The 24,626-nt window shown below is 43.2% G+C and overlaps 1 protein-coding gene across 2 annotated transcripts in view; it reads left to right on the forward strand.

Moving 5' to 3' along the window:
• NPSR1 (neuropeptide S receptor 1) overlaps positions 1–24,626 on the forward strand; it is a 145,170-nt gene that overhangs the window by 117,075 nt on the left and 3,469 nt on the right. For both annotated transcript variants that reach the window (XM_044244572.1, XM_044244573.1), the window contains 2 exons: positions 7,881–7,957; positions 22,357–22,443. In XM_044244572.1, the coding sequence (XP_044100507.1) occupies positions 7,881–7,957; positions 22,357–22,443 (164 nt within the window). The remainder of the gene's footprint in view (positions 1–7,880; positions 7,958–22,356; positions 22,444–24,626) is intronic.

Consider the following 24,626-nt stretch of genomic DNA (forward strand, 5'->3'; position numbering starts at 1 on the left):
CCCAGGACCCTGGGATCATGACCTGAGCCGAAGGCAGAGGCTTTAACCCACTGAGCCACCCAGGTGCCCCAATGATTTATTATTTTAGTTACTAGAAAATAATTTCAGTGTTGGCAATACATTAAAAATTTCATTTCAAAAAAAAGACTTATTTATTTTAGAAGGAGAGCATGAGCAGGAGGAGTAAAGGGAGAGGGAGAGAAAATCCCAAGCAGACTCTGTGCCCCTAAATATTTTATTTTAAAAAAAATTTGATTTGGGCACTGGGTGGCCCAGTTGGTAAGCGTCCCACTCTTGGTCTGGCTCAGGTCATGATCTCAGGGTCCTGGGATCGAGTCCCACAATGGCTCTGCACTCAGTGTTGCTTGGGATTCTCTTTCCCTCTCCCTCTACTCCTCTCATTCATGCTCTCTCTCCCTCAAATAAATAAATCTTTTAAAAATTTTTGATTTGATTTGCCAAGTCCCCAATACCATTTACTTTCAATGTTATATATGAATTAGAGATTTAACTTAAATTTACTTTTTTAAGGCCAGGTCCTTTGTCCCAACACCATTTACTGAATACTGAATAACCTATCTTTTCGACGTAGTATGAAGTGGCAATTCTATCATATGTACACTTATATTTTAAACACTCTCATTGTTTCTGAACTTGTTAGTCTCTTCATTGCACTTTTCTTTTCTTTCTTTCTCTATCTTGAGTGGTAGTCTTTAGACAATCACTTTTTTCTTATTTTATATGTTGCAAACATGTCCCTAGTTTGTCACTCGCTTCTTCATTTTGAATATAGTTTTATTTTCAGTTACTAGGTATTGCCATAATGAAGAAAGCAGAGAATTGCACAAATAACTAAGCTGGGGGCTTTTCTGCCACCAATACCATATTGTTTACATTATTATAGCTTTATATACATTTAATATCTATATAAATGTTTTCTCTTTCTTGAAGGTCCCTGGCTCTTTCCGGGGAGCTACTGATGCTCTCTCCTTCACCCACTACTGCAGCCATAACCAACAGGGACGCCCCTCACTCTTTTCATCCCTCTACCATTATGCGCATCGTTCCTTATGCCTGAACACTCCTCCACAACCACCCTGCCTTGCGGCTCTGTTTCTGGAAACCCAGGTCACATTCTTCACATCTTACTCCACATACCAACTCCACATGGAGTGGCCACTGCAGGTCCCAGGCCAAGTAGTGCCTTGGGTGTTCACCCATAACCTCCAAACTCTGCTCGTCCCTGCTGCCATGAAGACTTTGTGGTAGTGTCACCCCTGCTTGCTTGTGTGATGTATCTCTTGAGTACAGAACTTTGTCTCTTTATTTCTGGATTCCAAATCCAGTACCTAATGCTCACTCTATAAATGTGGGAGTAAATGTACAATGCAGGCCTGACCGATAATGTGAACCAATCCCAGGGCAGAGGTACTATGACACTCTGATACACACACACCTGAGATGGAAATTTCTAGCTATTTAGTACCTAGGTCAGTTTCTGGCAGATGGTAGATCCTCCATGTATGTGAAAGGGAAGAAGGAAGGGAAAAAGGGAAAAAGCGAGAGAGGATTAAAGACAGAGAGAGAGGGAAGGAGAGAGGAAGGAAGAGTTGCATTATCTGGGTCAAACTCTCATGAGAGCTGTGTATGAATAAAGATTTAGCTCTTCTGTCATTAATTAAATCAGGCTCCCAGCACTTGAAACCATAGTGACTGACAATAAAGGCAATACATTGTTTTTCTGGGTCAACACAACTCCCATTATTTCAAAATTTACTTGACATAACTGTCTAACTGTTGCTGGGTAGGTTATTAGCCCTGGTGTAATTGCTTTACTTTAGCAGTGGTTATTTTCTTGTAACTTAATTGATTTCTCATTCTTCTATCATTTTTATCTCTGTGACATAAAGAAAGAGGCATAAAAGATCCATGGCCAACAATTGCAAAGGAATAAGTGGATAAAAAGCACATTTGTCATGGAGCATTGATTCGTGTTATATGAAAAAAAGATCCATTTATTTTGCTTGGAGAATGGAGATCAGACTATGGGAAAGTCCCATGCTAAGTTTGGTATAGCCCAGCAGAGTTTAAGGCCATGGTGTGTGAAAGGCCCCAGGGGTCTGGCCAGCACTGTCCCTGGGCATGAGGTCCAAGGTCAAGAAGAATGAACCATCATATTATTAAAAGAAGTGACATACCATATGGTGTTGCCTGAGGGGTGGCAAGAGTTACCTTTTGAAAAGCCATTCTCACTAATTTGCTAGGTCAGGGTAGACATTTGTGATTGGATTTCCAGTATCCAATTGGATACTGGATTGGATAATTCCAGTATCCATTCCACAATAAGCCACTCATGGCAGCCCTTCCCCTCAGTATGTGAATGGTTTGGGAATGGCCACGTGACCAATTCAAGCCAATGAGATGTGAGGGAACATCTTCTGAAGAGCTTTTGGAAAAGATTTCCCCATTCTTAGGAAACAAGTCCAGGAGTGGATGGCTTCTCATCTTCTGGATACTGCTTCTGCAGTCAAATGCTCTACCACTGAGCTATACCCCCAGGATACTGCTTCTGGACACAGGTGTCCAGGATTGACAGCTGGAACTGCTGCAGTTGACTCAGGGAGACAGCTACACTGAAAAGAAAAGAGAAAAGGCAGATTTCTGAAACTCAGCTTTTGACCCTTTGAAGTTGCAATTATGGGAGATAAGAAATATTCCAACTTTAGAACAATTTGAGTCGGGAGTTTTCTATCAGTTGCTATAAAAAGTATCCTAACTGATACCCAACAGTCCAAACTTGCTGTTTCCAGACATCAGTAAATTCATCTGAATTACCTAAGTCATCAGAATGAACTCTTCTAGGACCATTAGGAAATCTCAGTTATTTCAGTGGCACCAAGTGAGTTAGCCAAGGCATCCCTTTGACTTTCTCTGTCTGGGAGCCCATTAAACATGGTACCAATGGACTGTATATATCAGGACTCTCATGTAATTTTTTAGTTTCTTAAGTATCAAGCTGTTTTTACAAGTTAGTTTTGCCTTCATGTCTCCCAAAACCCAACTACATACAGAGATACTGTTGAGTCCCTGACACTTCACCTTTTGCCATATATTCATTATTTCTAGAAATAGCTGTAGGGCACCCACCCTCTGGGAGACCTGGACCTGGTAAGGGGGATACAGAAATGACTACACACACATGCTGTCTGAATTTAAGAATATTCCTGTAACAGAGAAGACAGCCAATTAAGGAAGGGGTTACAACACTGTGATGAGTGGTAGTAGAGTAAATAGAGAGCCCTAGGGGATCCACAGCAGGGATGCTAACCTGGTCTAGGAATCAAAGAAGGCATTTAGGAAATAACTAGAACCATATATAGCATATGTAACCCAATACAGCCCCCAGAGGAACTTGCGCACCCTCCTTCACAAGGTTGTTAACAGGGGCGCCTGGGTGGCTCAGTGGGTTAAGCCTCTGCCTTTGTCTCAGTTCATGATCTCAGGGTCCTGGGATCGAGCCCCACGTAGGGTTCTCTGCTCAGCGGGGAGCCTGCTTCGCCCCCCCTCTCTCTCTGCCTGCCTCTCTGTCTGTCAAATAAATAGATTAAATCCTAAAAAAATAACAAGGTTCTTAACAAGTCGGTTTACAGTCCTTGAAGTCAGAGGACCCATCCTCTAGCTGTGCGAACTCAGACAAGTCACTGAATCTCTCAAAACTGAAGTCTGACCCCCACAACCAGTCAGGGTCCCTATTATATACTCTTGTTTTGCCCTCCATTTTATCTTCAGAGCGTTTTGCCTCTTTATAAGCATATATTACTGTGTCCTCATTTTATTACTACCTATTGCCACAAATGTATTCTGTATTGCCACATTGCAGTGTAAGCTCTATGAGGGCTAGGAATCTGTATTTTCTACCACAGTATCCACCATGACTTAACAGGTGCCTGGGACAAAGTGAGTCCTCAAATACCTAAAATGAAATGAATTAATTAATGAGAGAGACATTTTTGACTAGCAAGTCCCCTTAATGCCCCTGCTAGGAGAAGAGAAAAAAGGGCCTTGTTCAGTGAAACATCAACTCCCCCTACCTGTCTTCCCTATGCTTGACCTCTAAGGAGACCTTCAGGGCATAACTGGACACAATCCTCAGACCCCAAATGGGAAGCAGAGATGGAGATTTAGGTCCCCACTGGCTATGAATGTCTATGGCTCCAAGACTGTAACCCATGAAGTCCCCAGCCCTGTGTTGAATCCTGCAGGGGTGGGGCACTTTACAGTCTGAGGAAATACTGTCTGTTGTGTCCCACAGGAAGGGCAAAGGTTTTGTTCTCCTCCCTGGACGCTTCTTACACATAACCCAGAATCAGGATTAAGGAACCAGGTACAAGCATCCTCCTAAGGCAGTCCTACAAGGTCTTTCTCTGGCTTCGGCTCTCATGCAACTCCCATCACGAGCTGCCTCTACAGAGGAAATGAGAGAAAATGGGTCTGTGTCTAGAGAGTGTCCCATAAAATCAAGAACTCAGGCAGCCAGTTATAGATAAGGGATACTTTCTTCGATCTGGATGATCTTTCAGTATTCAGATTTGTCAGAAACTTGAAGAAACCTGTACTTGTTGGGAGAGTGGAAATAGATTGAAGACTTGGAAGAAGTTAAACCAAAACAGTAGAGATGTTTCTGTTTTTGAGAATCTGTTTTGAGCTCTGTTTCTGAGAATAGGCTATAGATAGATCTGCTGATCTTTAGGACATGACCATCATAGACAAAAGACTCCACGAAAACTGTGTTAGACCAGCATGGAGGCCCTAAGGAAGGGAGAACCAGTTATCACTGAGGAACAGGGACAGCTCAGAAAGGTTTCACAGCTAAGTGATATATGGAGAATGGGCTTAAAAATGCATTTCGGCAAGAAAGCAAAGCAAGCACAGAGAGATAGAAGGCACTGAAACTCAGATTTACCCAAAGTCAACTGCATATGAAGCATGGGGTTGGGGTCAGTTTTGTCAGCTCGCTTCTGTTGGGCACTCCTGTTGCTGATTTGGAGAAAGGTCATCGAGAGACAGTGGGGTGGAGGGAAGAAGGATGATGAGGTAAAGGTGAGGAAGACAGAGGGAGATTGTGGGATGTCTGTGTAAGAGCCTGGATGTCATCTTGTAGGTAAGTGGAGACATTGGGGCAGGTTTAAGCCAGAGAATGACTCTGGGTCCTAGAGCGCCACCTTGAGGGAGGCGCGGGCATTCAAGATGGTAGCTGAGCAGAGATGTTAAAAGATCACAATAATCAGGCAAGAGGTCATAAGGGGGTGCTTGTTTCAGGAGCGCACATACTGAAATTGGAACCATACAGAAATTAGTCTGTCCCCATATGAAGATGCCATGAACTTTCATGAATCCTTCCTTTTAACGGGTACAGAGCTTCAGTTGGGGAAGATGAAAAATTCTGGAGATGGATAGTGGGGACTGTTATACAACAGTGTGAATGTACTTCATGCTGCCAAACCATGCAGTTAAAAGTGGTTAAAATGGTAAATTTTGTTATGTTTATTTTACCCAATAAAAATAAAATGTAAAAATATTTGGGGGAAAAAAAGAGATTGTAAGGATCTAAACTGATACTGAGGGGCACAAATGGAAAAGAAGGAACAAATCATGGAGACATGGAGACATTTTGAAGGGACAGACCACAGAACTTGCTGATGAAAGGAACAACGAAGAAGAAGGAGACGAATATAATTCAGAGATTTCTCTGATACATAACTGCTCCGCTTTGAGCAATGGCCTGATTTGGGTCATAAAGGGACACCCTACTAATTAGGAGTTGCTTTCCACTTGCCTAAAGGGTCCTTAGGAGATGAGGCAGAGATGACTGAGGCCCAAACCCCTAACACATAAGACCTTCCTCAATTTTCCATTGTGTATATGGCTCATGGCCAATAAGTATTTGAATTGTTGATTGATTTAGCACTGGGATTGCAACTGTAATACATAATTAATGTTCCATGGTGGTTGTAACCTTTCCTTGTATTTCATTTATGTGGAGAAAAAGTTTCTCTGCTATAACAAATGTCCAACTTACGGTAAGGATAGACTCACAAGTAGTTTTTCCTCATTTCTTCTATAATGTAGACACACAAATTCCAGAAAAATCCCTGGGCAGGTATATGAGAAGGACTGGGGATATTCCAAAAAGGCTCCAAGCACACCTGGAGCACTCAGAGGAGTTCACTTAGCAAGAATGGGAAAAACGAAAAGGAGCAGAAGGTTTTTAACACAGTCATTAATTAAGTTATATTCTAAAGATCATTAAAAACAATAGTGCTTTGTCAGCCACTGCAGATCAGAGTTCTGATTTTATTTTAACCAGTAAATCTCAGGAGAGAAATGTGTGCCATTCTAAAGTAAAGCAATGCTTTGTCCCAAAGTTTTTAGTTGAGGTTCTTAACATATTGAAAGCATCAAACAACTGATCGAAGGGAACAAAAGATACAAAATTTCCTGATGCTTTTGAGTCATTAACATTTTGTTTTCCTGTTAGGCATAAATTATTTCATGTTACAGTAAGTATGATAGTATGTGAAAAATGGAAAAGAAAAAGAGGAAAGAACATGACATTTATTGAGTCTCTGCTAATTTCCAAGTGCTGTGCTTGGCATTTTCAATGTTGTCACATTCGATCCGTCCCCAAAAAAGTGTTTGTGTTATTAATTCCATTTTAGTGTCAACAGAGGCCCAGTGCCTTAGTCTGTTCAGGCTTCTGTAACAAAACATTACAGATTGGGTGGTTTGTAAACAACAGAACTTCAGTTCTTGCAGTGCTAGAGGCTGGAAGTCCAAGAACAGGGCGCCTGCGTGGTCAGAGTCTGGTGACAGCTCTCTTCTGAGCAGCAGACTTCTCCTGGGTCCTCACATGGTAGAGGAGGCTAGGGAGCTCTGTGGGGTGTCTTTTATGATACACACCCCATTCCTCAGGGCTGTATCACGACCTAATCATCCAGAGGTTCCACCTCCTACTACAATCACCATGGTCATTAACATTTCAACATGTAAACTTAGGGGTGGAGACGCAGAAAACATTCAACCTGTGTCAGCCAGTAGACTGCATCTATGGCTGGGTAACAAATTATCCTGAAGCCATGACTTAAAACAACATATGTTCATTATCTCCAGTGTTGTGTGTCCGGAGTCAGACATGGCTTAATGGGGCATGGCTCACCTCCGCTGAAGCAAGGCAGCCATCAAGGTGTCTGCCAGGGCTGGGCTATCACCAGAGGCTCAACGGGGAAGGGTCTTCTTTCAGGCTCCCGTGGGTTCTTGGCAGAATTAATTTTCTGGGGCTGTAGGACTCATGGCAGCAACAGAGAGAGGCGCTAGCAAGACAAGCATAAATCTTACACGACCCCAGACATTTATCACGTTCAGCCCAATGCATGGATTAGAAGCAAGTCACAGTTCCCCCAGTTAAGGGAAGGGGATCTCACAAAGGCACGCATACCAGAGGCAGGAGTCATGGGGCCACATTAAAGAGTGTCTAAGGTCAAGGTTATACAAGCAGCAAGTAGTAGAGCTAGATACAAATACAAATCTTTCTGATCCCAAACCCTGAGTCTTGATTCTAATCTCAGCTCTACCTCTAACCATCTGAGTTATCTTGGAGAAACCATTTCACTTCACCATGTTCTATCCTTTTCAGTTTAAAAAAAAAAAAAAGTGGTAGCTGTGACATGCAGGGATTCTATAATCAGCCAGGATAGGGACCAGGCGTGGTTTAGAGCACCCTCCCTCCTTACCTCACACTCAGAGAACTGGAGTGGTCTTTCTGTGTCCTGACAGTAGGAACCCACCAGCCATGTTAATATCACCTCTGGTCCTTTCCACAGTGTCATCTATGCCATTGTGATCCGAACTATTTGGATGAAAAGCAAAGCCCATGAGACAGTGATCTCCAACTGCTCAGGTAAGTGTCTAACTGGCATTACCTGGCTCTTAAATAATTTTCCTTCTTCAGTGGTTTTTGTCTAGCAAGTAAGAGCTCAGGCTTTGCCTGAATTCAACCAGCCTGCACTCTTCCCTGAAATTCAACCAGCCTGCACTCTTCCATCAGGACCCAGCCAGCTGGTCAGACCCAACAAAGCCTCTCCTGGTAGGTGCTGTCCCCTCCATGTGGCCTCCCTGAAGACTCAAGAAGGAAGAGGAGACTTCGGGTGCCAGGATCAAAAGGTCACCCTGGTTACTTAGGCCTGGCAAAGAGAACACCACGGAGGACACTAGGGTATACAGAGGTCTGTCCAAGGAGCACACATTCAGTGATGCATGGGCATAGACATTTCTACTTGACTTGAATTTACAGATGGAGAAAATGGCTATCCATCCACAGAACAGTCCTGGACTCTAAGCCAGGCAACGCATGGTCAATGCTTTCCCAACACACCATCTCACCCCAGAATGAGCCCGAGAGCACCCACTATAGTCATTCCCCAAATTCTGCATCAGTAAACCTTAGTGCAGAGCCCCTCCCACACTGCGGGCACTGGGACATGGAGGCCTACCCTGCCACCCAGTCCAATGCTGCCGCACCTGCCGGAGACCAACCTGGAGAGAACACAGTGACCCACGTGCCAGAAAGAGAGGGCAGAGGGCTCTTGGCTTTCTATTTATTATAATGCCACTAGTTCTCTGCTCGGACTCCCTACCTCCTCCTGTTCCTGGTATCCGCATGCACACATGCATTCTTTCACAGTCTCTCACATGCACACTTACACACACACCTATACACATACACACACACCCGCACGCCCTCACATGAGGACAGCAGGCTATAATGCGGATGCCCGGAAAACAAAAGGGCTGGTTTCTGTTCCAGGTGTGCCACTGAGAGCTGGACCACCTTGCAAAGTCATTTAACCTCTCTGGCCTTCACGAGGTTAAAATAAGGAGACAGCCTAAATGGTCTCGACACCCTCCTCTTTTCAAACTGTGAGCGAACACCTTTACCAGACCAAGACCTTGCTCATTTTCCTCCCTGTTGAAGCTACTTCTCCCAGTGTGATGGAGGGAAGGTCTTAAGGATTCCCAAGTGGGCACTAATCATCTGTGTCCCTTCTGTAGGTAAATTGGGGGAGACGTGTAAGGCTGGGTGTTCTTATCTGAATTCAGTTCAGTTCTGCTGTGTCCGCCACAGGTCAGCAGCAGTACCAAGGCCTGGGGACGCCAAACGAATCCATAGCATGGTTTCAGACTAGAGGAAGCCTCTAGGCCCCCACGTGGGGTCTCAGCTCGGGCTGCCCAAGAGCACTGCCTGGGGAGATTCTCAAATGCACCAAATACCATTAGGTTCTGATTCACTCTGCTTGGAGTGAGATCTGGCATCGTTACTTTGGAAAAGCTCTTTGGATGATTTTAATGTTCACCCAGGTTTGGCAACCTCTTGTCCAGCTGGAGGCAGTTAGAGGCTGCTGACTCCCACCGTGATTGACAAGAGCAACCCCGAGGTGTGTGCAGGCTGCTTGGAAATGTGCCACCCATGAAACACCTATCATTCAAGTTGTGACCCCTTCTGGGCTCCGTGCAGGTCCTCCACACAGACTCCCTCCCTCTAGTCTAGTCTCTGCACCCTGGTTTTTCTAGAAGAACAAGAGCAAGCAGAAAGAATGAACACAAATGCATTCATTTTATTCATTGTCAGGGGCTCTGGCTAAACGTCAGCATATTTGTCTGAAAAAAAAGTGGAGGAAGACAACCTTCCTCTATCAGGCATGAAATAGATACATTAAATACTAAAATTGTTGAAATAGGGCATCTCTATCAAAGAATTACAAGAAGAGGAGAATAGAACAGAAACTCTAAAGGAAACCTTGGGAATTTAGGGGTGTATAAAGTGTTTTGAATTGATAGCATAGTAGAGATCATTCAGTAATTAGTGTTGTTGAGAGAGTTTATTTTGAAATAAATAGTTATAGTCCTACCTCATGTGCCACAAGGAAATAAACTTTTTTTAATGATTTAAGTGAAAGAGAGGGAAAGGAAAGAAAACATAAGAATCATTGTTTATAATCAGGAAAAAATTAGAAAAGTTCTGCATACCTGTAATGAGGGATCAAGTATAATTATATAGACGAGGAAATGTGACAGCTGTAAAAAGTATTATGTAGTATACTCATTGTAATAAAAAGATGTTTATTATGTATTAAACTAAGAAGGAGAAAGTTAAATGATATCACTTTTATAAATATATGAATATATAATAAGTATTAGAATATGCATGTGCATATACAGATGATAGCACGCTGGACAGATAGATGAATAGATAGATAGATAGATATAGAGATATATCTTAAACTGATACATCCCTAAACATTCAAAACTTATATTTTCAGGGAATGGGTAATGACCAAGATAAGATGTGTTCTGATACATAGGTAGGATCTAGAAGCTACAAGGAATAAGGAAGTTCCCAGAGGTTGATATAACAGATAACAAAAAATGCCTCTTCCTGCCCACAGATGTCTCCCTGCTGAGCTTTCTGTGATGCCTGAAATTCAAACCAATGGAATCAGTCCTTTTTCACCAAGATACTATCTCTAGGAGAGCCTAGGAACAGTGCATTTGTAACCTGGATTGAGTAATGTGCACTATACAAGCATATACTGATGAAACTGTCACTTAGACTATACGACCCCTGATTTGATGGTGGACAGATCAAGTGTGGTGGGACCAGCGGATTTGGGAAGGTCCAGAGCAATGGGTGTGAAGGGGAAAAAAGTAAAAAGGGGGCGTCTGCATCTGTTCAGGCTGACATAACAAAGTACAATAGACTGAGTGGCTTCAACAACAGAAATTTATTTTATTTTATTTTATCACAGTTCTAGAGACTGGGAAGTCCAACATCAAGGTGCTGGTTGATTCTATTCCTGGTGAAAGTGCTGTTCTTGGCTTGTAGATGGCTGCCCCTTCCCTCTTGTTGTGTCCTCTTATGGGGGTGAGGGGAGATTGAGAGAGAAAGAGCACAGGCTCTGGTGTCTATTCTTATAAGGGCACTAATTCCATCATGAGGGCTCCATGCCCATGACCTCGTCTAACTCTGGTCACCTCCCACAGTTCGCATCTCTAAAGACCATCACATTGGGGATTAGGGCTTCAGCATATGCATTAGGGGAGAACACAAACCCATAGTCCATACAGAGGCAGAATCAGGGGGAAAAAAAAGACACTGAAGAAATAATTGAAGTCCAACCAAATGAGAATAGACAAACATTGTTTATCCAGAGCTCACAAAAGAGGCATTGCAAGGGAGTCAGGCACCATGCCTTCTGTTTTGGCAGAGAATCAAAAGCAAGCAGAGGAGTGGGAAGGCTTTATAGTGGAAAAAGGGAAGAATTCAGATGTGCCCTGGCTGGTGGCTGGTGGCTGTTTGCCTGGGAAGCTGCAGGCAGGCCAGGTAGAAGAATGGAATCCCATGTGGTTGGTGAAGGGTATATACTTGGCTAGCTCTGGTTGGGTTTAAGTTGAAAGTGGAGACAAAAACTAAAGAAGCTGTCAGTCATTAATTGAGTGTTGACCATTTGGGGTAGATTATTATGGGTCTTACAGGACAGGGGGAAAGAGATACAGGTCAGACTGGCTACACGTTTGACCTATACATGGTAGCTTGGCCTTCTGGTCTGGTCACTTTAGGTAATGGGTTCGTTCCCTGACCTGGTGGCTGCAGAGTGTGGGTCAGGGGTTCTGCTTCTATATATGGTCTGGCCATGATGCATTTGTTTACATGGTCTATCAACACAAGCTGACAAGACAGAGGAACAGACAGAGCAGCTCCTGTCAGCCACTTCACTAAGTTCTTTCCATACTACATCTTCTTGAATCTGTGCGTGACGTTGCAAGGTGCATTATTAATTTCTCTCTTATAAATGGAGGACAGCCCATACAATTGACCAGAAAGCCTATGTTTTCTCCCCAGTATCAGGCTGCCTCTCAGAAGGAAAGCCACTGCAGAAGGGGAGGTGGTACATGGCTGGGGTGGGGGGGGAAGAGTTCAAAGTGAAAAAAAATTTTTTTTAGTTAAAAAACCCAAATCCTGGCTCTTTGGCGTGGCTTCTCTTCCACCCCACTCCCTCCAAAGTTTAGCCTTCAGATTGCTATTGAGATCCCAGCCCCTGAAGTGTTTTGATTTGAAGTCTTTAAAATCTAAAAGGTGGCCACTACTGGTCAAGGGCCCGATTTTATCTCAGTAGGCTAAGGTCTTCCTGTACTTACAGATTTAAATCAGCTTGGTTTAAACCCCTGTCCTTTGCTTCTTTCCAGTTCCAGGAGGTTGGTATGTCCTGAGCTCCCTCCTGCCCAGAGCTGTCACATTCACCTGCCACGGGGTGCTCTTCTGTTCCCTCTGCTCCTGGCCCAGCAAGCATGGGATCCACATCAGTTTCTTTGAGTTTATCACCCCCAGAAGTAAATAGAGCAAATGTTGCTGTAGGTTTGAGGGGATGAAAGTTTTCCACTTCCTATCAGCTGCCCCCCTCTTTTCTAGCAGGACTTTCACCACTGTGGTTGGGCTCTGTCTGTTTCCAGAGTCCCCCATATCTCCCTGATACTAGATTTCCTAGTCCCTAAACTACTGGCTTAGCCCTGTCCTTCAGTCTCTGAAATGGTTCAAAGCCACATAGAGAGCAGTTTTCCCACTGGTATACAATATGCCATTACCCTCCCCAAAGTGGAAATGGCTACAGTCAATTTTTATTCTTTAATACAAGTCAAAGTCTATTACCCCTATTTTTTTTTTCAGTTGTACATATTAACACCAGTGAGCCTCTTCTAGAATGAGGGGCAGATAGTAGTGTCAAAAGCCCATATACTCTCTGTATCTGATTCATAAACGGAACTCACCTGATTTTCTATTTGTTATTACAGCTAGGCAGCTTATGGTGTTGCCTGGTAAATAGATCTCCAGCGGTGCTAGTATGCCAGGATTATTGCTCATCAACGAGGGGACATTGGCAATGATTAGTGTGAACAGAAGCATGCGGTGTAAATACAGGCTGCAACATTCAAGCTCTCGTTCTTTTATGAACCACTCTTCTTACCAGCAAATAAGTCTATTTTCTCTCCCTCAAAGGTGGACAGAAAGAAAAGAAAAAGAACTATTTGATAAATGATCTAAATACTTTCCCACAAACAAGTGCGGAGGGCAAGGAGGTACAGGAGATGAGATTTTTCAATCTTGTAAGTTATCTTTCCTAAACAGGCATGTTTTTGATGCCCAGGGGAATCTAATTCTGTAAAATAGAGCAGTTAACTGCATAGGGACAGGAGATGCAGGAAGTCCGGCCATAGAGTTTGCAAACCTATCTGTGTATGACTGCGTCTGGCCGTTGTGGTTTAGGAGACGGGACAAGATCCATGCCACATCCAAATTGCATGTTTCAAATCAAATGAGACAGAATGAGGTGGGGAAGAAAGCTTTGGTTTGGGAACTGGGTTAGAGTCCTATTTTTTCTAGCTAAATGATTTAAGATAAGTCCATTAGCTGCTCTCAGCACGTTTCTTCATCAGTAAACGCAGGCAAAATGGCTTCTCTACATAAAATGACATTTAGTAAAAGACAAAGAACTTCATAAAAGAAATAGATATAAATAAATGAAGCTTATAACAAGTTCATGGATAGTAAAATTCAATAGCTTGAAGATGTCAATTCTCCCAAACAATCTACAGATTAATGCAGTTCCTGTCAAAATTAAAATGGGACATTTTATTGAGCTTGACAAACCAATTTAAAATATACGCGAAATTCCAAGAGCCAAGAATAGCCAAGAAGACACTCCTAGAGAACTAGAACAAAAGTAGGGGAGGTTTACTCTATTCAATATTAAAATCTATCATAAAGTCAGAGTGATTAATAGAGTATGGTATTGAGACAATACAATACACCAATAGAAAATGAAACAACCTCAAAACAGAACCTACATTTATACAAAAACTTGATATATGTCAGAAGACCATAGGGAAAGAAATAAAACTGGTTCTTTACCTCAATTTATAAGCAAAAACAAATTCCAAGAGACTTGGAGACTGAAATTTTGTTAACTGCAAGCAGAGCAAAGAGCAATTTTATTTATGTAAAAAATGAATTTATTCATGAACAGCCGAGAAATTGCAATTCGGGACAAGCAAGCTGGGGCGAACTTTAGGCAAGTCCAAAGAGACTAAGGGAAGGTGAGCTTTATTAGGTTTTAGGAGGAACTGGGGTAGGCTGTTCCGAACAAAAGGTCACTGGAGAACGAAGAGTTCCAGGTGGTGGCAGTTTCTTATTGGCAGCAGGTGGTGTGGTTGGTGCTTTGTGCTGAGGCAGGTGGGATCTTCCTTACTTTTTTTTTTTTTTCTCGTGTAAAAAGCGCCCTCTCTTCTCCAAGTGGTTTTTCTGTTGGTTAGGCAGGCTGCCGGGAGTGGTACGTGCCTGTGAGCGCCCCCTTCAAGGCCTTGCTGACTCCGTTTCCTTATGTTCACAACATATAAACCTTCTATATTTTTTTTTTGAAGATTTTATTTATTTATTTATTTATTTATTTATTTATTTGACAGAGAGACACAGCGAGAGAGGGAACACAAGCAGGAGGACTAGGAGAGAGAAAGCAGGCCTCCCACGGAGCAGGAGTCAATCCCAGGATGCTTAGAGCACGACAAGAGCCAAAGGCTGCCGCCTAAAGAAGCCACGTGACTGAGCCATGGCAGGCGCCCCCATAGAAAACTTTTAAAAGAAAATGTATGGTGATACCTTTATGACATTGGGATAAGATATCCCAACGTCATATACCAGTTAATATAAATTATGTTATACATGTCATATCCCAGTTAGTATAAATTATGTTGGATCTTCTTAAACAAGTTGAACATAGATCAACAAGATCCAACATAAACAAGATCCAACATAATTTATGTTAACTCAGAAATGATAGATAAATTTGGTTCTGTTAATATCTAAAAAAGTCAAGTATAAAGTGGGAGAAGGTATTTGCAACACAGAGACCTGGGAAAAGATTAGTATTCAGAATATAGGAAGAACTCCTAAAAATCAATTTAAAAAAAGAATTTTTTAAAAAGTTGAATAGAGGGCGCCTGGGTGGCTCAGTGGGTTAAGCCGCTGCCTTCAACTCAGGTATGATCTCAGGGTTCTGGCATCGAGTCCCACATCGGGCTCTCTGCTCAGCGGGGAGACTGCTTCCCTTCCTCTCTCTCTGCCTGCCTCTCTGCCTACTTGTACTCTCTGTCTGTCAAATAAATAAATAAAACCTTTAAAAAAAAAGTTGAATAGAATAAGTAAGTCATGGAGATGAAAAGTAAAGCATAGGGAATGTCATTAGTAATATTGTGATAGCCTCTTTGGAAAAGAGTGTGGAGATTCCTTAAGAAATTAAAAATAAGGGCGCCTGGGTGGCTCAGTGTGTTAAAGCCTCTGCCTTCGGCTCAGATCATGATCCTAGGGTCCTGGGATCGAGCCCCGCATCGGGCTCTCTGCTCAGCAGGGAGCCTGCTTCCTCCTTCTCTCTGCCTGCTTCTCTGCCTATTTGTGATCTCTGTCTGTCTGATAAATAAATAAAATATTTAAAAAAAAAGAAATGAAAAATAAAGCTACCTTATGACCCTGCAATTGCACTACTGGGTATTTACCCCAAAGATAGAGATGTAGTGAAAAGAAGGGTCATCTGTACTCCAGAGTTCATAGCAGCAATAGCCATAGTCACCAAACGGTGGAAAGAGCCAAGATTCCCTTCCACAGACGAATGGATAAAGAAGATATGGTCCATATATACTATGGAGTATTATGCCTCCAACAGAAAGGATGAATACCCAATTTTTGTACCACCATGGACAGGACTGGAGGATATTATGCGGCACGAAATAAGTCAAGTAGAGAAAGTCAATTATCATATGGTTTCACTTACTTGTGGAGCATAAGGAATAACACAGAGGACATTGGGAGATTGAGAGGAGAAGTGAGTTGGGGGAAATCAGAGGTGGAGGCAAACCATGAGAGACTGTGGACTCTGAGAAACAAACTGAGGGTTTTGGAGGGGAGCAGTTTGGGGGGTTGGGTGAGCCTGGTGGTGGGTATTATGGAAGGCACGTATTGCATGGAGCACTGAGTGTGATGCATAAACAATGAATTTTAGAACACTGAAAAAAAATAAAATAAAACTTAAAAATAATAATAGTAATGATATTGTGATAACATTGTATGGTGACAGACAGTGACCAAACTTAGCATGGTGAGCACTAAGTAATGGATAGAATTGTTGAATAAATATGTTATTCACCTTAAACTACTATAAAATTGTATGCTGATTATGCTTCAATTTTAAAAAACATGTACAACAACAGCAAGAGATAAAAAGAAAAAAATGAGCAATACACAAACAGACATTTCATAGAAGGGACAAAAGGAATGGACAAAACTAAGATTCTCAACCTCATTGATGATCAAGAAGTTGCACATTTAAACCTCAGATGCAATTTTCTACCCACAGGATTAGTAAAAATGTTAACATCTGATCTCTCAAAGTGTTGAAAAAGATATAGAGCTCACGATTTATTTGACAATATCATTCCTCAAATACGTAGTAGGCTTCTGATCCATTTGCTTTCAGTCAGTTTCATGTGCCAGTGACCATGTCCAAAAAGTCTTTCTTAATAGAATTCTCATATCCGACTTGTGTCTTTGCTTCCATATACCACCCCTGTCTTTAACTTAATGGAGGCTAGGTTGAAGCCATCTAAAACACTAGTAGGGAGGCCACATCATTAGTATCATCTTTGCCTCAGGAATGATTCTGAATGAGTCTTTCTTGGTTAAAACCTCTCAAACTTAATTTGGGGACCAAGGTCAGCTCCACTGGTATAAGACTTGCACACTTAGAAGGTGTACACATTTACTTTAATGCTCCACTCACATTTTCAATTTGCACCAGGTCATGCAAAAGATGTATCTGTTAATATCAGGGGCCAGAAGCAATGGACACTTATGGTTCCACGAGATCCCATATTTTAAGACTTTAAGTTCCTGTCATTTTTTAAATTTATTTATTTGACAGACAGAAATCACAAGTAGGCAGAGAGGCAAGCAGAGAGACAGAGAGAGGAGGAAGCAGGCTCCCTGCTAAGCAGAGAGCCCAATGCGGGACTTGATCCCAGGACCCTGAGATCATGACCTGAGCCGAAGGCAGAGGCTTAACCCACTGAGCCACCCAGGAGCCCCATGTTCCTGTCATTTTTGTTCATAAACCAACCATCTCTTGTCTGAGCTCATCTCTTTTTTCTAATACCTTGCTAAACATAGCGGTAGCAATCAACACACACTATTAACATTCCACTTACCAACTGTGATTATTAATTTTATGTGTCAACTTGAATGGGCTAAGGGATGCCAAGATAGCTGGCAAAACACTATTTCTGGGTGTGTCTGGAAGACATTTCTAGAAGCATTTGAATCTGTAGACTAAATAAAGGTGTTCTCACCAATGTGGTAGGCATCATCCAATCTGCTGAAGGCTGAATAGAACAAAAAGACAAAGGAAGGGTAAATTTGCTTGAGCTGGGACACCAATTTCTCTTGCCCTTGGACATCAGCACTCCTGTTCCTTGGGCCTCAGGCTAGGACCAGGATTTACACCATTGACTGCCTGAGTCTCCAGTCATTGTGTTCAGACTTACACAAACATCTTTCTTGGTTCTCATGATTTATACTTAGACTTAATTATACCACCAGCTTTCCTGGTTCTCCAGCTTATCAACAGCAAACTGTGGGACTTCCCAGCCTCCATAATTTTGTGAGTTAATTCCTACAATACATTTCCTTTTATGCATATCTCTACGTATTTCCTGTTAGTTCCATTTTCTGGAGAGCCCTGACTGCTGAGCCAGGCCTGTTCTATGGACTCCAGGCTCAGTAGATACACAATTTGACTTCCCAGGCATCGTATGTGATGGTTCTATGAAATAGATCTCTAGTTTCCCAACTTCCAATATCAGTTTCCTTGTCACCTGCTGCCAGCCCACAGGCCAATGCTACACGTTTTAGATTTTTGTTATAATAGCAATGCATATGAAATACCAATTTCTGCTTCAGTTAAGGAAACACTAGGTGCTACCAAAGAAACCCCCAAAGACAGTAGCTTAACAAAGGAGAACTTTGTTTCTTGTTTAATTAAAGTCCAATCAACAGTCAAATTCAAAGGCTCCACGAAGTCATTCAGGAACTCAAGCAGATGAAGATTCTGCCTCACTGAACAGATGGCTATAAGGTGTCTCTCTCAGCATCGACATCCTAAAGTCAGGGGTAGGGACACAACAGAGAGGATTACTCAGTGGTTTGTCTGAGCCAGGCCTGAGAATAGTGTCCATGGATTCTTCCCATATTCCCATAGGTAGAGCTTTGTCATCTGACTACACCCTGCTGAGAAGAAAAGGCTTGGTGGGCAGCTCCCGTGTCCCAGCCACAATTATTTTAGGTCTGCCAGGCTTCCTGGTTCCCCCTGAACTGAGGAGCTGAGGAACAGAAAAGGCTGTGAGGTAGCTAAGTTATCATACCTCCTCATACCTAGCTATGACCTCTGGTCCAAAAAAACAAAAACAAAAACAAGGGAAAGTAGTGGTCAAAATTTAATGTAAAAATGCACTAGAAATATTTAATCCTGAGGCTATATTTATAAATAAACAGGCCATCAATGTTTGGAAATAAAAAATTTCAAATTTTAAGAATTTTACAATTTGGGCATGACTGTTAAAAACATTTACATTCTTAAAGCCAATCGGAAATACATAGACTTCCCAACGTGTGAAAAAAAACATTTGTTTTAAAACATCCCCAGGTAGATTTCCTTGTTACAAACCAATCTCCTGCACTCATTATAAGCCCAGAGATGGAACAATCCCCTCCCACCAGGAATAAATTCTGTCTTGTTTAAAAATCCCAAGATACCAATTGCTCCCCCTTCAGGCAGTCTGTTCAGGCAAACAATGGATTCCCAGTGGCTCTGCAAGGGTGGGGAATTGTGGGGAGGTAAGGAGCAGGAAGTGGTCCCTTGGAGACTAGATGGACAGTGTGGGGGGCCCCCCCCAAGGATGCATCCGGGAACTGAGACTGCCTGGGGCAGGATGCAGCTTCCAGTCCCCAATCTAATGGACCAGCTGCCTCAAGGCGGTCCCAGCTATCAATGCGCAGAGATGGCTGGATTTCACCGTTTTTTGCTCTAGCTCAGTGCCAAGGCCTGGGTGGAAATAATCCTTTTATCTTCCAATAAAGGAGAATTACTGGCATTTGGGAGCTCAGTTCTCTTTGAAGAGCCATCTTTAGAAGCTGGAGGCTTTGCATTTCCTCAAGTGGTCAGATTAAAGAAGGCTTTCTCTGATCTCATTGGGAGATCGAAGGGCAGGTAGTTGATTATATTGTCACCCAGTTGCCCTGAGGAAAGTACCGCGAGGTTCCATTTTAAAAAGATTTCAGAGTACAAATGTCATTCTCAAGAACTTTTCTGAAAAACCAACCAAGTTTTCAGAACTGTATTGTTTCGGAGCCAGCTGTTAGGCCAGCCAATGGGGATATTTTGAATGGATATAATTTGGTCGGCTATATTTCTGACTTGCCTCCCATGGGTAAAATCCTTCCGGGAGAACTTTTGGATGTATATAATTCCTATATCCAGATAACAACAGTGTATAATAGACTCTCTAAATGTAGTAATACTGTCTGTTCACTTCCATAAAGGGAGTTCATGTTCATCCTGAAATACTATTAAAACTTTATTCATTCCAATTAATAAGGGAATTGACATTCTCAGTATGGGGCTTGGCATCTTAAATACATTTTTTTTTTAAATCTTCAAAACTCTGAGTTTGGTGCAGGGTGTCTGCATGGCTCAGTTGGTTAAGCATCCAACTCTTGGCTATGATCTCAGGGTTGTGGGATAGATCGCGGGATCCAGCCCTGCATGGGACTCTACGCCCAGCAGAGAGTCTGCTTCAAAGATTCCCTCCCTCTGCCCCTTTCAAAGAGCCTCCTGAGTTTGGTGTTTTATGCCTCATTTTTTAAATTGGGAGACTGAGGCTGGAAACAGTTCGTAGCTGCCTAAGGTCACACAGGTGGAGTTTGGTAGAGCTGGAGGGTATATTCAGGTCTGACCTTGGAGCCCATATCCTTCCCAGGAGACCACCGTGGAAATCGGGGTTTTTTCACCTTGGCACTATTGGTGTTTGGGACTAGATAATTCTGTTTCACTGTCCTGTGCCTCTAAGGATGTTTAGCAGCATTCCTGGCCTCTCCACACTAGATGCCAATAGCAACCCCCCAGCACACTGAGACAACCCAAAATGTGTCCAGACATTGGCAAATGTAGCCCTCCGGGGCAATATCGCCCACAGCTTAGAACCGCAGCCGTAAATGCTTCTGAAGGGTTTTTGCTTCCTTATGCTACTGAAGTCTCGTGGTTCTGTGAAATGCATGGAATAATTTGAAACCCTAGTACTACCTAAGAGTGGCCTTATAAGGTATACATTAAGAAATTAAAAACCAGTTCTAATTAGCATTTCAGCTTATTGCACATAAACGTTTCTTCCTATTCTTCCTGATTACCGTTTGTCCTCTCCAGCGAGTACATGTTCACACTGGGAAAAGACTCAGAAGCTTCAGTGGTTGGCGGCTGCCTCCGAAATTCAGCCCAGACTCCCTGGGAGGACATTCTAGGTCTTTCCACTTCTGCCTCAGTTCTCCTCCCCACCCTGAAAACCAACGTCCTTTTTTAGGCTCCAGTCAAGTGAGTGACTCCCCCATGGTCCAGATACATCTGACATTTTCTGGTTTCCACGTCCTGGCTGAGGACGCTCCATCTGCTTTGCAAGTCTCTCCCAATCACACTCCCACACAGCCCCACAGAGCTCCACCTCTGGATTCTCTCCATCTGCCCTGCAGCCTCCCTTTCAGGGCAGTGGGGGATGGCTCTCTCCCTCACAGCTGGTTTTCCTCTCTCTGTTCTCACCCAGCACAGTGTGCAACCTTTCCTGCCGGACTGGAACCTCCTAGAGAACAGGAACTCTATCTCAGCCTCTTCTGTTCAGTCTTGTCTCTTGGCAGACGTGCCATGTTGGTTGGATTGGACTGGATTAGACTGGAGAGGGTCTAGAATAATAGTGCCAAGGTAACTTTCAGATCAGTTTCCATAGGATTAAAATAAATCTCAAACGTGGAATCGGAACACTGAGGTGAGGACAGCCTAGCACAGCAGCTGGCCTCTAGTGTACAACTCCATTCAACAGGTGCCCCGGTAGGCCTTTGACATGGGCCACCACTAGGGTCCTGCTCATTGAGCTCCAGTCAGCAGCATCCGGCTAGCAGTGCATGGGATTAGCATCCCATTCATGCTTCCCTCACTGAGTGTGTGCTGGGGCAAGGTTGAGGGCATCCACAGAAGGGCATCTTTTCCCAATTTTCACAAAGGCGTCATACTGCCTGATGGAAGCTCTGACAGTAAAAACACTTCTGCAGGGGTAGGGGACCCTGTGCCCAACATCTCCATTCCCAAATGTACCATCTTCACATCAATTTACTTCATACCAATTTACTTCTTTACTGAGAGTTATCCCTCTAAATTCTGTACACCCTAATCAACTTTTATTTTACCACTGCTTCTTAACTAGAGAGAGGTTTGTATTCATTGAGTCAACAAATATTTATTAATCACTCACGAAGTTTAGAGGATACAGCAATGAAGAAAACATAGTCCCTGCCTCCATCAAGCTTGGATACTAATAGATTCTTATATTTATCCTTCGTGTGTTTACCATCAAACAACAGCCCACATAGAATTAAATTATATATCCAGGATCCTACTTGAGACAGGTTTTTTGGGTTTTTTTTTGTTTTGCTTTGTTTCTCGTATCCCTGGTTTGAGGTTTTGTTGAGAGTGGATTTTCTGAGTTAGATGAATGAGTTAGTCTGGGGTAAACATTCTAAGAAAATGGCTTCACCCTAAGTTGCGGAAGTGACCAGATGGGTAGCTTAGCATCACCCCCTGGCTAATTCCAGGTCACAAGGCTAATTCCAGCTTCAGCTGACTCAGGGCATTCAGCCAAGACTCTGGAGAGAGTCTGGATGTCCCAGTGCATTTACATTTTATATTAAGCTGCAACCTGAGCTGTTACCAGCATCCAGCCCAAAGCCATCTTGACTCTGAAAATATCCAAAGGTGTCCTCCCGGGCAGGGGTGAACAGGATCTAAGTGGCCCCATGACAGCTGTGGAGCTGTGGATCTAACCTGTGATGTTCCTATTGGCACAAACAACTACCCCATTTCACCATTTCCCCTTCTGTATCTCCAGATGGAAAGCTGTGCACCAGTTACCACCGAGGGCTCATCTCAAAGGCAAAAATCAAAGCCATCAAGTATAGCATTGTCATCATTCTGGGTAAGCAAAGTCCCTCCTTGTGTGTGAACATTCCAAAAGCAAGCTTGTCCCAGGAGCTGGGCGGAGCGGGGGTGGGGGGGGGCATCCCACAAGAAAGGAATGTGCCTGCAGGCACTCTACCTTTGTCTGAGTGAAGAACAATGTGTGGAATTTAGCAGTCCATCCGTGTCTCCTTCAAGAGCAGACAGCGGTTCCCATCCTTCCCTTTATGAATAGAGTAGTCCACCAAGACCATGGGGTAGATAATTGGGAGAAAGTTGATGAAGTCATAACGGGCTGAATGATGCCCAACATTCACCCAGGTGACCCAGCTGCCTTCTCTGAGACATATTCTCCCCTAAGGCTGAAGCTTAGGAGCAAAGAAAGCAGACGTGGCATTCCGTTTCTTCTGGATATTTAATTACAGGGTCACTACAAATCCCTCCCTCATGGCCTCGTTACTCTCTCCCTGTTCTCTCTACTCCGAAGACCCATAACATCACTTCATCTTAGGAAAAAAAGGTATTTCTAGAGCACATGATATGTGTCAGATTGGTGTAGATAGATTTGCTCTTCTCAACCCTTCACAGCTTCCTCCCCCTTACGCTCCCTGAGCTAATGACCTCGCATCATATTTCACTAAGAAAACGTCCTATCAGAAGAGAACTCCCTCATCCTCTGACCTTCACTTTCATCGACTTATCTGCCTTTCTACAGTGTGCTCGGTCTTTTCTCCTGTTTGTATGAATAAACTGGCACTGCTTCTTTCTAAGCCCAGAATGATTGCTGGAGCTCCCCTTAACAGTGCAGGAGGGCCCTCAGTGAACTCCTCAGAACAGACCCCTTCATCAGTCTCTCTTCTAGCACAACTCCTCCACGCTCGACCTCTCATTTTCTGGAGCCTGTTTCTATCTGCTTTCTCTCCAGTCACTCCTGAAACCACCTTCATCAATGTCATCACGACCTCTAAAAAGGCCAGTGTCGATTCCCAATCTTCATCTTGACTTGTAAGCAACGTGTAATCAATTTCTCTTTCTTAGAACACTTCCTTTGCTTAGAAATCCTGTTTAAGATTTTTACTTGAGATCTTGATTTGTGTTTCTAGTAAGCTTGTCATAGTCAACATGTCAACCCCAAAGTCTCGGCCTGTTCTCCTCCCCCGCACGAAGCAACTCCTCCTCCCATTGTCCCTGTTTCAGTAAATGACACCATCTTTCACCCAATGTCTATACCAAAAACTTAAGGGTCATCTATCTGTCTTTATTCTATTCCTTTGACATCCCACATAACTCATACAATAGCAAGGCCTGAAGGTTCTACCTGCAAAATAGCTCCCAAACCCAACCCGTCCTCACTATCTGTACAACTCCTGTCTTAGTCTAAGTTTCCACCACTTTCTGCTTAGAACATTATACCTATTCTTCTCTTTATTCCTTTTCTGCAAAACAGCCAATGTGATCTTTCAAGACTATAAATCAGGTAACATCACTATCCTGCAAACCCACCTCTGGCTTCCCATTACTTTGGAAGAAAACCCTACAGTTCTACCACGTGTGATCTATCCCTCAGCCAGACCTCCAGCCTCTCCTCCCAGTGCTCTCCTCCATGCTCATTCTATCCTGGTTGCATTGGTCTTCTTGCTATTTCTTTAAAATGTCCACTTGTTTGCACCTGGGGGGACCACGTGCTGTTTCCAACACCTAAAATACTCTGTCACCGGATGGCCTGGCTCCCTCCTCACATCATTTTGTTTCCCAACAGTTCTCCCTCCTCGGCCAAGCCTCCTTCACAAATCTGAAATAGCCCTTCTCTAGTCTTTGCCCTGCTGTATTTTTCTTCCTATTCCCACTTCTTTCTGAATAATATATCTATTGATCTGCTTGTTGTCTGTTCCCCCTACTGGTGAATTCCATGAGACCAAGGACTTTTTCCTTTGCGCCGCTTGCATTGTTGTCACCAAAACCTGAAAGAGAACCCCACATACACTAGGGGCTTCATTACTATCTGAGGGAAACAAATGAATTACGATATGCAAGAAGGAAAGTGATTTGTGTGATTTTCTCTTTATGTGGCTCCAGTCTTCCCCTTCCCCTCCGTACCCCACTTACAGTTCCTGGGAGCCCTGAGAAAGCCTCACACCTCTCGTGTTAGCTGCATGTCAGATCACTAAAACAGGCAATTTCTCCTTTCCAAGACACTGCTGC

This window comes from Neovison vison, chromosome 4 (genome assembly GCF_020171115.1).
Source record: "Neovison vison isolate M4711 chromosome 4, ASM_NN_V1, whole genome shotgun sequence".
NCBI classification, from domain to species: Eukaryota; Metazoa; Chordata; class Mammalia; order Carnivora; family Mustelidae; genus Neogale; species Neogale vison.